Genomic DNA, 16164 nt, shown 5'->3' with positions numbered 1-16164 from the left:
ATTGGTCATTCAAACTTCAGCATTCATTCTGTGTTCTTCTCATGGGCATTGTGGAGTTGTTATGTAAATTATTTTCCTAGATCTGCCCTGGGCTAGATCTTCATGAAGTGTCCATATCCAGAAGACTAGAGTGAAACTGAACTGACTTGTGAAATCTCCCTTTCACTCTGTCCCTCTTCCCATTGTGAGGAGCAGAGAGACTTTGACAATATGAAAGATGTTATCCTAAGACAATTACTGTAATATCATAATAATTATCATAAGATATTGTAATAAGTTAGGGAGGACACTGACCAGAGGAAGTGGTGTGATGACTTTCCATGAGAAGAGGACAGCCCTCCAGGTCGGAGAGATTCCCAATGACATGGTGGCCAGCAGGCTGCCTAGTGGGGCCACTCATCCCGCTCCAAGAGATCCAGCAAGGCAAGAAGTTACTGCCAGTGACAAATGCATGGAGACTAAGAAGCGCCAGCTGACACTGAATCCATGCTCCTTGCCACAAGAGGTCCCAAGACCCAGTTCCCTAGGATTGGCGCTGCTGGATGCAAGAGTTAATCACTGACTGAAAACCAGGTTGTATTGCTTATGCTGCTTTGCCATATTTCCGGAGAAGCAGGAATGGGGATCATAAGCACACCGGGAAGCCCCTAGAATGCCTGGGTTTGAAGTAGCCTCTGGCCAGTTAGGGGATTGTTGGGGTCAAGAGGAATGGTGGGTGTGCGTCTGCTTGTTTGATTTACGATGTATCGTTCGTTGTTATTGTTGTTTCTGTGCTAAGAGTAAAAGAACTGGATGTGATGTCCAAGCCTCTCTGTCCCTTTCCATGGTATATTACAAAAGCAGAATTTATGATTTCAAAGAAAATCACGTATATGTCCGAATGGTTCAGAACTGCAAGATAGAAAGAATTCTCTAAGCAGAAGGCAGAAGAATTAAAGCATTTATTCAAGCCCCAAAGTAGCAGACCCACGAACCAGTGCCCCCAATTCGATATCCTGGCCAAAAGCTTCCAGGCCCAATAAGTCCGCCTCACAAGAGTAACCAGGAGGTTGCAGAAAAACATGATGACATTAAACCAAATCATATTCATGCTTCCCCCCTCCAGTAAGAAGATTGCCCACTGGCCTCAAGCCCTGGCTCAGCATTCCCCAGTCCACATGCAGGTCAGCCCTGCTACCAGCAGCACCTGCTTCTTCAGCTCCTTTGGCTTTGGCTTCAGCTTAGGGTGTCACTGGCTCCAACAAGTCTCAATCTCCAACCTGGGTTCTCTCCTCTTATACAGTTTCAGACATCATCAAGCATTGTCTGAGCGACCAGAACTTAAGTTCCTGTGATTGGCTCTGGTTTTTGCCCCTCTCCTCAGGACCCTGGGAACTTCATGCCCACATCGGCTTAGCACCTAATAGGGGTTTGGGTCCGGGGCTTATCACCTAGTAAGACTCAATGAAATACACTGAATTAATCAAAGGAAACAAAAGCCAAACTCTTCAAGGGCACTTGGTTGAACTGAGTGCTAAGAGCCCATTTTGCTTACCAACACACATGGGCATCGATTCCATTATACCAAGATCACACGTTGAAGGCTCGGGAAGTAGCAAGTTCAAGGAAGTAGAATTTAAGGAGTTTAAGAAGTAGAGTAAGGAACAGTGAGGTGGAGCAGTGGATAGAGCACCAGCCCTAGAGTCAGGAGGACCTGAGTTCAAGTCCATCTTCAGACCCTTGACACTCACTAGCTGTGTGACCCTGGGCAAGTCACTTAACCTTGATTGCCTCACCAAAAAAATCCCAAAATAAAAGGAAGAAGTAGAGTAAGAGAGGACTTAAGAGCTGATTTCCAATTGGATGAATCTATAACCATTGAGGCTCCACCTAGAAAATGGTACAGAGAGAGATGACTCTGAGGAATGGAGGGAACACCCCCCTCACCCCTCCTCCCCACCCAGAACTCTAGGAACTTCTTCACATCCACACAATGGGATGGATGTGCATGATCACTGGGGCACTGGGGAGCCATGCAAGCTCCAGCTCCTTCCTATTGACTAGAATCAGGATAATGGCTACCAGCGCCATGTGGTAGTTAAACTTTCAACTGATTGGATATGGGAATGAGGGAGAAGGAAGAGTATCCACAGCTTTGGCTTTACTGGTCTCACGAGGTCATTGGCTGGCCCCTCAGCATTTGTCTGGTAGTGGTAAAAAGGAAGGACTGGGGAGAGGGACCAGAGGTGGGGACACCCATTAAGAGGCTGTTGCTTCCTGAGGCTAGAGAGAGGACTGTTTGATTCTCCCTCCGTGGAACTGGAGTTCTTCTGGATGTGGCTGCTAGCTGTGGCTAGCAACAGTTGACTGTGGGGTCAAGGGTCAGGAGAAATGGGGAAGGGGCCTGGGAGTCAATTTCTTGCCCCATCGAGCTGTTGGTTGTCAGAGGTGACCCAGAGACAATGCTGGCTCTCTGAGGAGTCAGGGGAGTGGGGGAGTGGTTCTCCTCACTCAGGGTAAGGCCACCTCCACCTGTGCCAGGCTAAGCTCCTGCTGAGGGACAAGGGTGTGGGCCCAGCCACTGTGACCAAACGAAAATTACACAACTCCACCAAGGAGAAACTCCCAAGGCTTTTCCTTACGGTAATCGTGACATAAAAGGAGGAGAGAGAGGAAGGGAAACTTAGTGTGGCTACACAGGAGACAGAAAGGAAAGAAGAGGAGGGGAAAGGAGAGACAAAAACAGAAAAGAAAATATTCTAGATTAGAACAGAATAGAAAAAAAATAAGGTAGGGATGAAGAGATGGGGCAAAAAGATGAATAGGATTAAACAGAGGAAGGGAGAATAGAAGAGGGAAGAAGAGAGGAAGTAGGGAAGACAATAGGGAAGAGGAAAAGTACGTGTATTGGAATATAGAGGAGGAGGCAGGAGATAAAGGGAAAGCAGGAGAGGAGAATAAAATAGGGCATAGAAGAGGAGAGGGGAGCGTGAACAACATAACGAGAGTAGGAGAGGAGAAATGAAAGAACGGAATTGAGCAAAGACGAGGATAGAGAGAATAGGAGGAGAGACAAACAGGCTAACAAAGAAAAGGGGAGTAGAAGGGAAAAGCAGAGAGGAGGCGAGCAAGAAAGAGCAGAAGGAAGTCCTTGGGTTGCCCGGCTGAGCCAGAGCCGCGGAAGGCACATGCTCTCCCTGCTCAGTGGTTTGGCCGTACTGGCCACCTCCCTCCTGCTCCTGAGAATGCTTACCTTCTTCCTGGCTCGGAGCCAGTTCCCTCCTGGCCCGTGCCCACTCCCCATCCTTGGAAATCTGCTGCAGTTGAGTTTCCAGCTTCACCCCAAGAAGCTCGGCCAGGTAGGGCTTCTTCAAGGACCCTGTAAGGGGATCAAAATGTCCAAGATTTGTTTGCCTCCCTCCCTCCCTCCCCCACCCCTCAGTCACAATGGGAGGGAGCCAGCTTTCCAGGGAAGGGGAGAGGAGGAGAGCAGAGGAGAACCCGGGGGAAGGGCTCACCTTTCTCCCAACTCTCATCCTTGCAGTTCTGGGCTGGGAGGGAGATGGCGAGTGTTGACTTCTGCTGCCCAGACCTCCGAACTTCAGCTGATGCATAAGATATTACTGGGAATGCTAATTGCATGTAAGAATCTGCTAAAATAATTGGCCATCAGCTGTCCGCAATACCCAAGGAGCTTTTTGGCGAGAGAGTGGGTCCCATCTTAGAAACTGATCCCCATCCCTCCTGAGGTCCAACCAACTGCTAACGCCCTGCCACTAATGGCACGGTCACGACCCTCCCTCAGTCTTTGGTACTTCTTTTTGGTTCTTGTTTACCGCAATTATGCCTCCCCAGTAGCTTGCTAGACCATTCTCCTGCTGGTGAGGATTCTGGCTAGGAAGGAGCAAACACTGGGTGTTGGCCTTGGGGAAGAGGAGACCTGGGAGCTGTCCTCTGGGATTGGAAAAGGGATGAGAGGGATTGCTCTTAGCTTCCAAAGGGTGAAACAGGAGTGAAGGTTGGGAGATGTAAAGTAAATTTTGGTTTGGTAGAAGGAAAATTTTCCTAAAAACTAGAAATGCCCAGGCAGAAGCTGGATGACCACTTGTCTGTTATCAAGGATCAAAGTTTTAGATCTGGAAGAGAACTCCCACCCCCCTCACTTTACAGATGAGGAAAGTGAAGCCCACTGAGGCTGTATGACTTCCCAAAGTCACACGGGTACTAAGCATTAGAAGTAGGATTTGAACCCACAGGCAATCCTCTTTCCATTGTACCACCCTGCCTGTGTATCCTGGAGACCCGGATTCCTAGAGGAGATTGCACTAAGGTAGCTTTGAAGGTCCTCTTCCAGGCCTGAGATACTCTCAGGAGCTTGCCCAATCCAGGGCAAAGCTGGCATGGAGCCCATGAGAGGGGTCTCCTGGGGATGTGACTTCCTGCTGAAAGTATAACCCATACCACCCACCAAGGAGAAGAAACCAAGTAAACTTTCTCATTTCACAGAGCCAAGCCCTTCAGACTCCAATCTGCTCACTTTATAGAAGAAAGGTCGTGACCTAAGTAGCATAGCTAGGTTTGAAAACCAGCTCATCTGATTCCATTAAACCAAGGGGTCACCTCTTCCCTCTGCAGCTGGCCAAGAAACATGGCAGCATCTTCACTGTGTGGCTGGGGTCAACGCCGGTGGTTGTACTGAATGGTTTCCAGGCTGTGAAGGATGCCTTGGTCACCCATTCGGAGGACTTTGCTGATCGGCCAGTTACCCCCCTCTTTGAGGACCTGTTTGGCAACAAAGGTAACGTCATCTTATGTCCAGCAGCAGCATGGTGGAGCAGTCGCTGGGAAGGCCTGAGGAGAAGGGAATTGTGGGTGACAAGAAAGTGGGGCTATGCCTGGGTCTTGTTACTTACATGAGTCACCAAGGAAACTCATTTGGTGAACTTTCTGCAGCCTCCCTCTATGTCTTTTCTCTAGCTCCATTCTGGGAGGTATAAATGGAGAAACTTACAGGAGAAAGCAGAAGTAGAGAGACGTAGAGATGTTATGATGTGCTGCTGCTGAACCCAAGAGGAGCATCTCATTGAATGGATGAAATCCATAAAAAAGCAGCTACTACATGCTCCCTCTGTGCCAAGCACTATGCCAAGTGCCAGGATACAAAAAGAAAAGCAAGATAGTCTCTCGAGAAAGTCTATTCTCAATAGGGGGAAACAGCACATAAAGGGGATTGGTGGCCAGGGAAGGAAGGTTTCATTTGAGAAATAACCAGGATGGTGAGCAGAGCCACAGGGCCATAGGTTGACACATACTCTTCAGTAGCACTGAAAGTACTGATTTACTTACGGTTTCAGACATGGTTGGGATGGGGAAGAGGATACACACATGACAACAGGGAAGATGGCAAGATGGAGGCCAGGGTGGAATGTCAAGCTTGGTTAGAACCTGCTCAATGAGATGGGCCATGCAAGTCATGTGCTAATTAGGGCAGCGTGGGGCCCAAGGAAGCAGTTTCAGATCTGAGAGGGTTAAGCCGCCCAGCCTGTGGCCTTTGGTCAGAAGGAGCAGCAAGGCAGAGTGAATGGCAAAAAGATGGCGGTGGTAGAATGAAGATCCCAGCTGACCACCCTACTGCCAGCCTCTGTCCTCTGTTATATGCATTTTATTGTCCCCCATTGGACAACAGGTCCAGTAACAGCATCAAAAAGACCATCCTTGGGCTGGGTGAGCTCTCCTATCCCATAATACCTTTGCTGGGGACCTGGGGAAGCAGGCACTGGTCTTGGCAAAGCAAGGATAGAATGTTTTCCACTGAAACTTGCCTTCTCCATTGGGATCAGGGATCATCTCCACCAGTGGTCACGCCTGGCTACAGCAGAGACGTTTTGGCCTGACCACCCTACGCAGCCTGGGAATGGGCAAGAAAGTCCTGGAGCAGCTGCTGCAGGAGGAGGCCCAGTACCTAGTGGAGATCTTTCACAGAGAGAATGGTAAGGAGCGGGAAGGCAAGGCAGAAATGGGCAGCAACACTAGTGACTGACACAGCACCTTCAGTTTTACAAAGCAGTTTTTACAGACCTCTCGCTGGATCCTGCTACAGCCCTGGGAATCAGTTGGTTTGATTTTCTGACCAGACCATGGATTTCAACATGATAAAGCAGGGACTTCTTGAGGAAACCCCCTTTTCCAGTGTAGATGAGCATGTACTCTTCACTTGTCCTCTTGTAGAGTCACAAAGAGGTTAGATGACTTGTCCAGGGTCACACAGCCACCATGTGATACAGTTGACCCTTGACCTCCAAATGTTCCCAACTCCAAGGCTAGTTCTCCATCTATGCCATGAGGCCTCTCTATGATTTTAAAGATGAGAAACTTGAAACCCAAAGAGGCAAAGCCACTTGTCCAAAGCCATACAGCTTGTCAGTGCTGATGACAGAATTTGAACCCACATCTTTTCTCATTCCAAGTGCAGTTTTCTTTTTACTACAAGACACTACTTTCCAACATGTAGTATAGAGGTGTGTGTGTGTGTGTGTGTGTGTGTCATGATAAGTTGGTAAATCAGTCAGGCCAAGGGGAGAAGGGAAAGGGGAGGGAAGGGAGAGGGGAAGGAAAAAGAAAGGGAGAGAGAAGGGAAAGGGGAAAAGGAAAAGGAAGGAAAGAGGAGGGGAGAGAAAAGAAAGGGAAGAGAGAGGAGAACTGAGGGAAGGGAAAGGAAGGGCAAGTAAGGCAGGAAGGGAGAGGTAAAGACATCATTACCTGTTTCCCGATCAGTCTGGGATACTACGCAGGAGGAGCTAGAACCTCTACTGCCGCTGGCTTTTCTGTTCTTCTCCTGACCCCTTCTCCTTTCTCTCTCAAAGGCAAACCCTTTGACCCCCATGTTCCCATCGTCAGGGCAGCAGCCAATGTAATCTGTGCTCTAGTATTTGGCCATCGCTTCTCCCACGGGGATCCCGTCTTCCGAGAGCTGATGAAAGCAATTGACTTTGGGCTGGCCTTTGTCAATACCATCTGGCGCCGGGTAAGCTGGGGTTGAGGTCATGCTGTCAGTCAGTCATTCGATGACTTTGATGCCTTCTTGGTTAATGACCTACAGGAAGTAACCTATGAAGTCCATCTTCTCAGCCAGTAAGTATCTACTGAGCCCAATAGAAATAAACATAAGAAGCATCTGACACAACAGTTGTGGCAGAGAGAAAAGATTAGAAAAGTCCTTTTCCCAGGAGTTCGCTTTTCCTAGTAGAGCCATCTCCTGGTTCCTACTTGTATTGAAAGGGAGGTTCTTGTTAAAATCATAAATCTTCAAATTCCAGCATTGGAAAGGATCTCAAAGGTCAAGTACTCCAACCTTGGCCAACGTAAATATAAGATGTGCTTGCCCATGTCGGATACGTGTGCCTCCTAGCTTGTCTAACTGCATAGATCCATGGTTCACAGAAGGCATGGATTAGATATGCACCAAGGCCTGGGCACCTGTGAGGAGAGGAGGTTTAGCACAGGGCAGTACCCACACCACCACTAGCATAGCATGCCAGCTGGCAGAGGAGGGGAGGAAGCTCCAAGAGAGCCCTGGGATGGGCACTTTCTTCTGCAGCGTCTGAGAGGAGTAGTACTGAGCTAGAAGTCTATCCATCTACCCTGTGAAATCGAGCTGATCTAGGAGTGTGTGAGTGGCTCAGAACAAAAGCCAATTCTCTGGTCACTAGCCAGCATGGCTCCTTCCCACCAAAAATCATTTACACAAAATTCTATAAAAAAGTGGACAGAACACTGGACTTGGGGTTGGGAAGAATCTTACTGCAGGTACGCCATGCTCAAAGATTTGCATGTCATGACCCCAAAGTCTTATCTGAAGAGGTTATCTGGAGGGAAGACAGGCTGACTCAGTCACGATCGCCATTGTGGCCTCTCTCCCTTTACCTTCCTCAAATGTTGCTGTTATCCCAAATCTAAAGGTATTTCCAGGTACCTCACTGCCCAGGTAAGCATCCTCTGGACTCGTCATCTGGCGTAGCAGAACATAGCCATGCCTCATCCTGTGACAATGGCAGGTCACACTTTTATTAGTACTTTCTGATTTAAAAAGCGTCCTCTAGGTTGGGCAGGCATCATTAAGCCCGTTTAACACATCAGGATACTAAGGCTCAGTAAATTTGAGGGACTTGCCTAAGATCAATGGCTAGTTAGTGATGGAACCAGCACCCTAATTCAGAGCCCAGGAATTAGATATCCTGCTACTTTAATAGGAATTTCTCTGTCCTCTTTTAATCTTTCCTTCTACTCCTTTTTCACTGAAGAATCACTATTTGTCATTTTAATTTATTCTCATGAGCTTTTCGAAACTCTAAGCTTCTCCAGGCTGGTTCTAATAAGTTGAGTTTAATGGGTCCTATAAGCTCTTCTGTTAAAAGTGTGTCTTTTTATCCAGCTGTATGATGTTTTTCCATGGCTACTGCGCCAACTCCCTGGACCTCATCACAAGATCTTTCGGTATCAGGAGATGGTGAAGAATCTTATCTGCCAGGAGATCCAGAGCCACAAGAGAAGGGCACCCAAGGACACAGAGGACTTTATCAGCTGCTACTTGGCTCAGATCACTAAGGTAAGAAATATGTCAGGAATCCTGGGCTCTATTCTGGGACACTCATAGTGAGCCTGCTCTCCCTAGAAGTCAATCTGATACAATGATTTCTGTTCCTTAGGAGAGCTTTCAGAGCTCCCCGGGCTCCCCAGAAGGGCCGCATTATTGTGCTTCCTTTGACTTTTCTCTGGGCCAGAACTGAAGGCCTATAGAGTTGGGCCAGCCATATAGGCATCAGCCTCCAGGGATGACAGAACTGAGAACTTTCCGAGGATTCTGATTGTCCATGGAAATTGGTACCTGCCAGTGGGCACTCAGAACAAGAGAGAGCCTAGACAGCCAGGAGTGTCCACTCCATAATCCTGCCTTCTCTCACAGAGAAAGGATGACCCTACATCAACATTTGATGAAGAGAATTTGATCCAAGTAATCATTGACCTATTCCTTGGGGGCACGGAAACCACAGCCACCACCCTGCGCTGGGCACTGCTCTACATGACCCATCACAGAGATGTTCAAGGTGAGGACATCCTGGGAGATGGGAAGCTATGCTCAGGGCATGAGGTACCTAAAGAAGCCTTCCTCCATCATCCCTGGACACTCAGTGGCAGATCAGTCCTGCCCCAGGGTTGGCAGTTACACATGGATAGATGCCCGGTCCTATGTCATTCAGTGGCTCATCAGTCACTTCCAGGGAGTCTGAGGCTACGGTTTCTTGCTCTTAATGGTTTCCTATCCTATCCTCCTAAGTGAAAGCATGGGGCTGAAAGACAGCAGACTTGGGTCTAGTTCTGGTTGTCACTCAGAGACCTAGTATAATTCAGTGCAGACCATTAGGCTTGGAGTCACAAGACCTGCATTAAAATTCCATCTCTGCCACTTACTACTCAGAGCTATGTGACCTTCAGTAAACCACTTCCTCTCTGGCCCTCAGTTTCTCCACCCATAAAATGGGGAAATATTCATTGTATTACCTGCCTGACAGGGTTGTTATGAGAAAAGTGCTTTGTAAACAGCTACAGAAAGTTTATTGTTATTTGTATAAATTATCAACTAGTGCTGATGACTTTGGTCAGGTGGCTTTGCTTCTTTGGAGTTCAGTTTACCCACCTGTAGGATAGGGAAATCATATTTGTATTACCTACCTCGAGGATGTTGTCAGAAAAGCACTATATAAAGTGAGTTGTTATTAATGAAGAGACTAATTAGTTTTGATTAGTGTTGGTAACTTTGAGATGGTCACCACTTTTCTGAATCTCAGTTTCCTTGTCTTTGTAGTGAGAGGTTTCAGAGAATCATGTCAACATCTTATGCCCTTGTGGCCTCTTTTAGAAGGACAAAAGGGATCATAGAGGTAGGTGCCCTCCCCAGATTCATCACATTGGACTGTGGACCAGAGGGATGGCAGCTGCCTTTCACTGGTGTCAATGAATGATGTTTGAAATCCCCTGTCAAGGAAGGAAAGAGTCATGCAATTTCTCGGTCCATTTTCAAAGAAGAAAACTCCCAGGTCAGAAAGACTTCTGAGGTCATTTTGGAAGAAAAAGAAGCTGGGATTCAAAAAAGAAAAGAAAGGAAATGGAAGTGACTATTTTCTGAAAGCAGATGGGGTTCTCTGTTCAAGGCAAAAAAGGACAAGGGAAGTTTTAAATGCAGGATTTAGGATGTGATTCTCGACCTTTTTGAATGATTCTCTAATATGTTGTGTCTTGGGGTAGGTATGGTGCTAACCTTGGAGTCAGAGAATCTAATGTTAATTTCCAGTCTGCATTTACTCACTATGTCACCCTGCTCTAACCACTCTATGTAAAAAACAATCAGTCTTTCAAAACGTCTGTGATTTCCAGAGCAATAGCTAAGAATTTTGGTGTCCAGGGCAAATGGCACAAAATGTCTTCAAATCAGCATTGTAATCCACAATATGCAGCTAATGCAAGGAGTAATTAAGACCAATTCTGTTGAGCAGAAGGGGGAATCTTAGTGGATTACAGCTGTTGGATAGATGGATGTGTTCTATTTTAGTGCCCTAGGGCAGAACCCTGGTTTTCCTGTCTGAGTTTTGACTCTACTAGGCCCTATTTTCATTGGGCCTTAGTAAATCTGTGCCTCCATGCCCTAGTAAATCAATACAAATATTTAAAAGTACCTACTATTTGCAGGCACAGGAGATAAAAAGACAAGCAAAGCAGCCCCTGTCCTTAAGGAGTTTCCATCATTTTGAACTGCTGTAATCAAAACCATCATGATCTGGTGGCCAACCTTTTGGTGGTCAGTATCTCTAGCCAGAGCTCCTCTGGTCCTTGGACTGCAAATGCACACTGGGTGTCCCAAAAGTCTAAGCTACCACAGCTGGTGGGGTAGGGGTGGTGATGGGTTGATAGAATTGGAGATGGCGGGGAGTGTCTTGGGGACCCAGCAACTGCTTTGTTGTCGCTGTTTGGCCATTTGAGTTGTGTCTGACCCTTTGTTGCCCCTTTTAGGATTTTCTTGGCAAAGACACTAGAGAGGTTTGTCATTTCTTTCTCCAGCTCATTTTACAGATGAGGAAACTAAGGCAAATGAGGTTAAGTGACTTGCCCAGGGTCATACAGCTAGTAGGTGTTTGAAGCCAGATTTGAATTCATGAAAATGAGTTTGATGTCAAGCCCAGTGGTCTATCCACTGCCCCACCTAGCTGACTACCTGCCCATCAAATGTGGGTCAGTCTTATTTCTCACTCCTGACTGGGTGCTCTAATGATGTCGAGACTCTGGCTCTTCGGCCTGGTCTGTCCTCATAGCCAAGAGCATGGCCCTGCTGAAAGGAGATGATCAGGAGATGACTGATTGGAATGACATGGTAGGCCTGGGTGTGGCTCAAGTGACCTTGAAGTAGATGCCTCTTACCTAGAGGAGAATCCCATTTCCTCTGGAGTGAGACCAGATCCAGGAGCATCAAATCCAAAAAGATTGGTACCCAATGACCCGGAGCATCTCTTTGCAGAAAAGGTGCAGAAGGAGCTGGATGCAGTCCTGGCTCCATCCCAGGTGATCAGCTTTGAGGATCGGAAGCGCTTGCCTTACACCAACGCCGTCCTCCATGAAGTACAGCGCTTCTGTAGCGTGATCTCCGTGGGTGCTGTGCGCAAGTGTGTGACAGCCACTACCGTGCAGGGATTCCCCATCCACAAGGTACAAGCGCTGGCGTTGTCCAGGGGAGCACTAATGGTCTCGTGGTCCCCCTCCCTCACCCCTGCCCCATTCCAGTGAGACAGACCTATCGGACCTGGCCATTCTTCTCCACGATGCCCAGGATCCCTGGGGAGCTTCTTCTTTCCTCATCAGCTCTGCCTGGGTCATCAGATATTGATGAAGTGTCTGTGATGTGCAAGGCACTGGACCAGACGCAGGGCATGGTTAGTAAATAACTCAAGAGTCAGCCCGTGTTCCATCTCTTATACTCGGCTTCACCTTATCCTCCCAGCGGCCAGGGCTCCTCCACCAAACAGCTTCCACTGCCTTTGCATATGTGAAGTCACACGGGGCACAGGTGTTTGTGCGCTTTCACAAAGGTAAAAATCCAGGCGAGGGTGTTGGGGTAGCTTAGAGTAAGATAGTGACCACGAGGTGGAACTCGACCCAAACTGTGTGTGTGTGTGTAACGGGGTGAAGTCCCAACCTTTCAGCAGGCTGAAACATTCTCTCTGGTCACAGAGTATATTCAAACACTGAGCTAGTTTCATTGGAAGAACAAGCATGAGTATCCATCGTCATCATCATCAACATATAATATACAGACGATGGGCCGCTAGGTGGCGCCATAGTGCAGAGAGTGCTGGTCCTGAAGTCAGGATGACTCATCTTCCCGAATTCAAACCTGGCCCCACTTACTAGCTGTGTGACCCTGGACAAGTCACTTAACCCTGTTTACCTCAGTTTCCTCATCTGTCAAATGAGCTGGAGAAGGAAATGGCAAACCGCTCCAGTAGCTTTGCCAAGAAAACCCCAAGTGGGGTCATGAAGAGTCAGACGCCACTGAAACGACTGAACGAAATAAGACACTAATTATACATAATACACCAATGTGAACATAACATAATAGTCAGCATTTGTAGGAGCACTTTTGGTTTGCGAAGGACTTCTCATTTGATCTTCCCAACCTTGTGAGGTCGGTACTATTACGATCCCATTTAACAGGTGAGGAAACAGATTTTTGCTCTTCAGTCATTACAATTGTGTCGGATTCTTCGTGACCCCATTTGAGGTTTTCTTGGCAGATACTGGAATAGTTTGCATTTCCTCCTCCAGCTCATTTTACAGATGAGGAGATGGAGGCAAACAGGGTTAAGTGACTTGCCCAGGATCACTAGGAAGTGTCTGAGCCTGGATTTGAACTCAGGTCTTCCTGACTCCAGGTCCTGCTCTCTATCTACCACTTAGTTGCTTCACCTAGCTTTCCCCATTCCCTAACACTGGCAACCAGCTGCTTGTGCTTTTCACATGCTGTGGGAACAGAGCTGAGCTCTTGTCTGAGAGACTAAATAAAATATTTAAAATGTATAAATTTTTACAATTTTTCCCAGCTCTCACCCCTTGAGGGAATTTTCTGTTCACTTCCCTCTGTGCCTATTGATTTAAACACCTAACACAATTCACTGCAACCATAATGTGCACAGAATCTAATGAAAAAGAAAACAGAGAATCTTCCCTCTGAGCAGAGCTCGGGCAGAGCTGGATGTTGTGATCCAGCTGCCTTTCGTGCCCTTAATTCCTGGATCCTCCATCTGGGCAGGGAAGGTGCCCGTCCCTACTTGTAAACCTGAAGCTCATTAAGAGCAGGGGGAGAAGAACCTTCACCTCCTTCTCGAGATCAACAAAACATCCATGCCCTCTCCAATTCAACATTTTGGTTGGAAATATGATTCAGAACCATCCACAGTTGGCTCAGGGTTGTAGGGGACAATGTGGTTACCACATAGGAAGCATTTAGGAAAATGGCCATTCATTCCTAATGGTCTGACATTATGTTAATCCAGTAGCCCCCGATGGATGGCTCCAATGGATGGCACTCACCTCTCAACCCTGGAGGTGCCAATGAGAGGAAGAGAGAAAGGGAGAGGCTGCAAAAACATCCCCTTTTCTCTTAGCTTATGCTTTGTTGCAAAGGGATTGGTAAGACCCTAGGGACAATCTCCTTTCTGATGGAAGGGTCTCAGACCTTGCTCTCTCTAGCACCCTAGGCATCATTTCTGGGTCCCAGATGAGATCCCAAGAGGCAGTGAAAATGAGCCAAAATGATAGCCCTGCACTGCATATATATTTTGCACATACTTATCTGCATATATGTTGCATCTCTCCTCACAGAGCGTAATCTCATTGGGTAGGGGGAGTGTCTGTTTCATTCTTAGCTCTGTCTAGCACATAGTAGGTGCTTAATAAATGCTTGTTGAATTGAATCAATTGACCTGGGAGTCAGAAAGCCCAAGTCTGAGTCCTAGCACTGTGTCCAATGAGTTTTAAACACGTTACTTGCCCTCCTTGGAATTCAGCTTTTTCTAGAATGAGGAAGGTTGGAAGAAATGGCTTGTAGTGGCTCTTCTAGCTTCCAACCATTGCTTCTAGTTTATTTCTGACCCAGCCTTCCCATCCCCAGCCCAGCAGCCAAACTCTTCTTTCCCTTTCTGCAGGGCACAATCATCTTACCCAATCTGGCTTCTGTGTTATATGATCCTGGACACTGGGAGACCCCGTGGCAATTCAATCCCAGGCACTTCTTGGACAAAGAAGGAAACTTTGTGACCAATGAGGCCTTCTTGCCCTTCTCTGCAGGTAACAGCCCCAAGAGCCTAATTCCACGAGTGGCTTGTGGGTGGGGTAGACACCCTAAGTGGTATTATACTCCCATTCCTCTTCCAGGTCACCGGGTTTGCTTGGGGGAGCTGCTGGCTAAGGCAGAACTCTTCCTCGTGTTTACAAATCTGCTCCGAGAGTTTCAGCTGCAGATTCCTGAGGGGGCCTCTGGGAATGAGCAAGATTACATTTTCTGGGGCACACTGCAGCCCCAGCCCTACAAGATCTGTGCCAGCCCTCGTCTGGACTGGTCTAGAGGATGTGGCAGAAAAGACAGTCTTTAAGCTCCTGAGATGTTCCTCATGGTTCACTGAACTTCTGTAGAGTCAGAGTGGGAGAGATGGGAGTGAAGGAGGCTGGGGGTGGGAAGATATAAAGCCAATGCTTTGTTTGTTTGTTTGATAATATTTTATTTTTTCCAATTACATGTCAGGACAGTTTTTAGCACCCATTTTTACAAGATTTTGAGTTCCAAATTTTTCTCCCTCTGTCCCCTCTTCCTAAAATGGTAGGCAATTTAATATAGGTTCTACATGTGCTATCATATAAAACATATTTCCATATTAGTCACAGTTGTGAAAGAAGAAACAGATCAAAAGAAAAAAAAACACAAAAAGGAATATGAAAAAGTCTGCTTCAATCTGCATTCAGAATCCATCGTTCTTATCTGGATGTGGATAGCATTTTCCTTTGTGATCCTTTGTATTTGTCTCGAATCATTGTATGGCTGAAGAGAGCTGGGTCATTCACAGCTGAACATCACACAATGTTGCTGATACTATGTACAATGTTTTCCTGGTTCTGCTCATTGCATTTTCATTTTGCATCCATTCATACAAGTCTTTTCAGGTTTTTCTGAAACCTGCCTGTTGATAATTTTTTATTGCACAATAGTATTCTATTACATTTATATACCACAGTTTGTTCATCCATTGCCCAATTGATGGGCATCTCCTCAGTTTCCAATATTTTGCCACCATGAAAAGGACTGCTATAAACATTGTTGCACATGTGGGTCCTTTTCCCCTTTTTAATGATCTCTTTGGGATTCACCAAAGTAGTCGTACTGCTGGATCAAAAGGTCTGCAAAGTTTGGTTGCCCTTTGAGCATAGTTCCAAGTTACTGTCCAGAATGGTTGGATCAGTTTACAACTCAACCAACAGTGCGTTAGTGTCCCAATCTTCCCACATCATCCCCAACATTTATCATTTTCCTTTTCTGTCATATTAGCCAATCTGTCAAGTGTGAGGTGGTCTCTCACAATTGTTTTAATTTGCATATCGCTTATCAAGAGTGATTTAGAGCACGTCTTCATATGCCTGTAGTTAGCTTTATCTGAAAACTGCCTGTTCACATCCTTTGACCATTTATCAACTGGGGAATGGCTTGTATTCATATAAATTTGACTCAGTTCTCTATACATTTGAGAAATGAGGCCTTTATCAGAGACACTTGCAGTAAAGATTGTTTCCCAGATTTCTGCTTCCCTTCTAATCTTGGTTTCATTGGTTTTGTTTGTGAAAAAACTTTCTGATGTAATCCAAATTATCTATTTTACATTTTGTAACACTCTGTATCTCTTGTTTGGTCATGAACCCATAAAAAAATTTTGTCCAATTCTTGTGTTCTCCTTATGTAAGCTTGAAATCCTTCTATTTCATTAAATGACCATTTTTTCCCTTCAAGTATCATGCTTAATTTCACCAGGTAGGTGATTCTGCATTGTAGTCTTACTTCCTTTGCCTTCCAGCATATCATCTTCTATGGGCTCC

The 16164-nt window shown here is 46.5% G+C and overlaps 1 protein-coding gene across 1 annotated transcript; it reads left to right on the top strand.

Moving 5' to 3' along the window:
* Nucleotides 1-3167: 3167 nt before the first annotated feature.
* Nucleotides 3168-14675, top strand: LOC118857430 (cytochrome P450 2J2-like). Its single transcript, XM_036768116.1, has 9 exons — nucleotides 3168-3338; nucleotides 4615-4777; nucleotides 5820-5969; nucleotides 6843-7003; nucleotides 8411-8584; nucleotides 8942-9083; nucleotides 11546-11733; nucleotides 14229-14370; nucleotides 14458-14675. Exons 1-9 carry the CDS (start codon nucleotides 3168-3170, stop codon nucleotides 14673-14675), a joined length of 1509 nt encoding a protein of 502 aa, XP_036624011.1.
* Nucleotides 14676-16164: the final 1489 nt, after the last annotated feature.

The sequence above is a fragment of the Trichosurus vulpecula genome, chromosome 7 (assembly GCF_011100635.1).
Source record: "Trichosurus vulpecula isolate mTriVul1 chromosome 7, mTriVul1.pri, whole genome shotgun sequence".
In the NCBI taxonomy this organism is placed as follows: domain Eukaryota; kingdom Metazoa; phylum Chordata; class Mammalia; order Diprotodontia; family Phalangeridae; genus Trichosurus; species Trichosurus vulpecula.
Note: the sequence above shows the minus strand (reverse complement) of the source record. Positions and strands in the feature narration are given on the sequence as shown.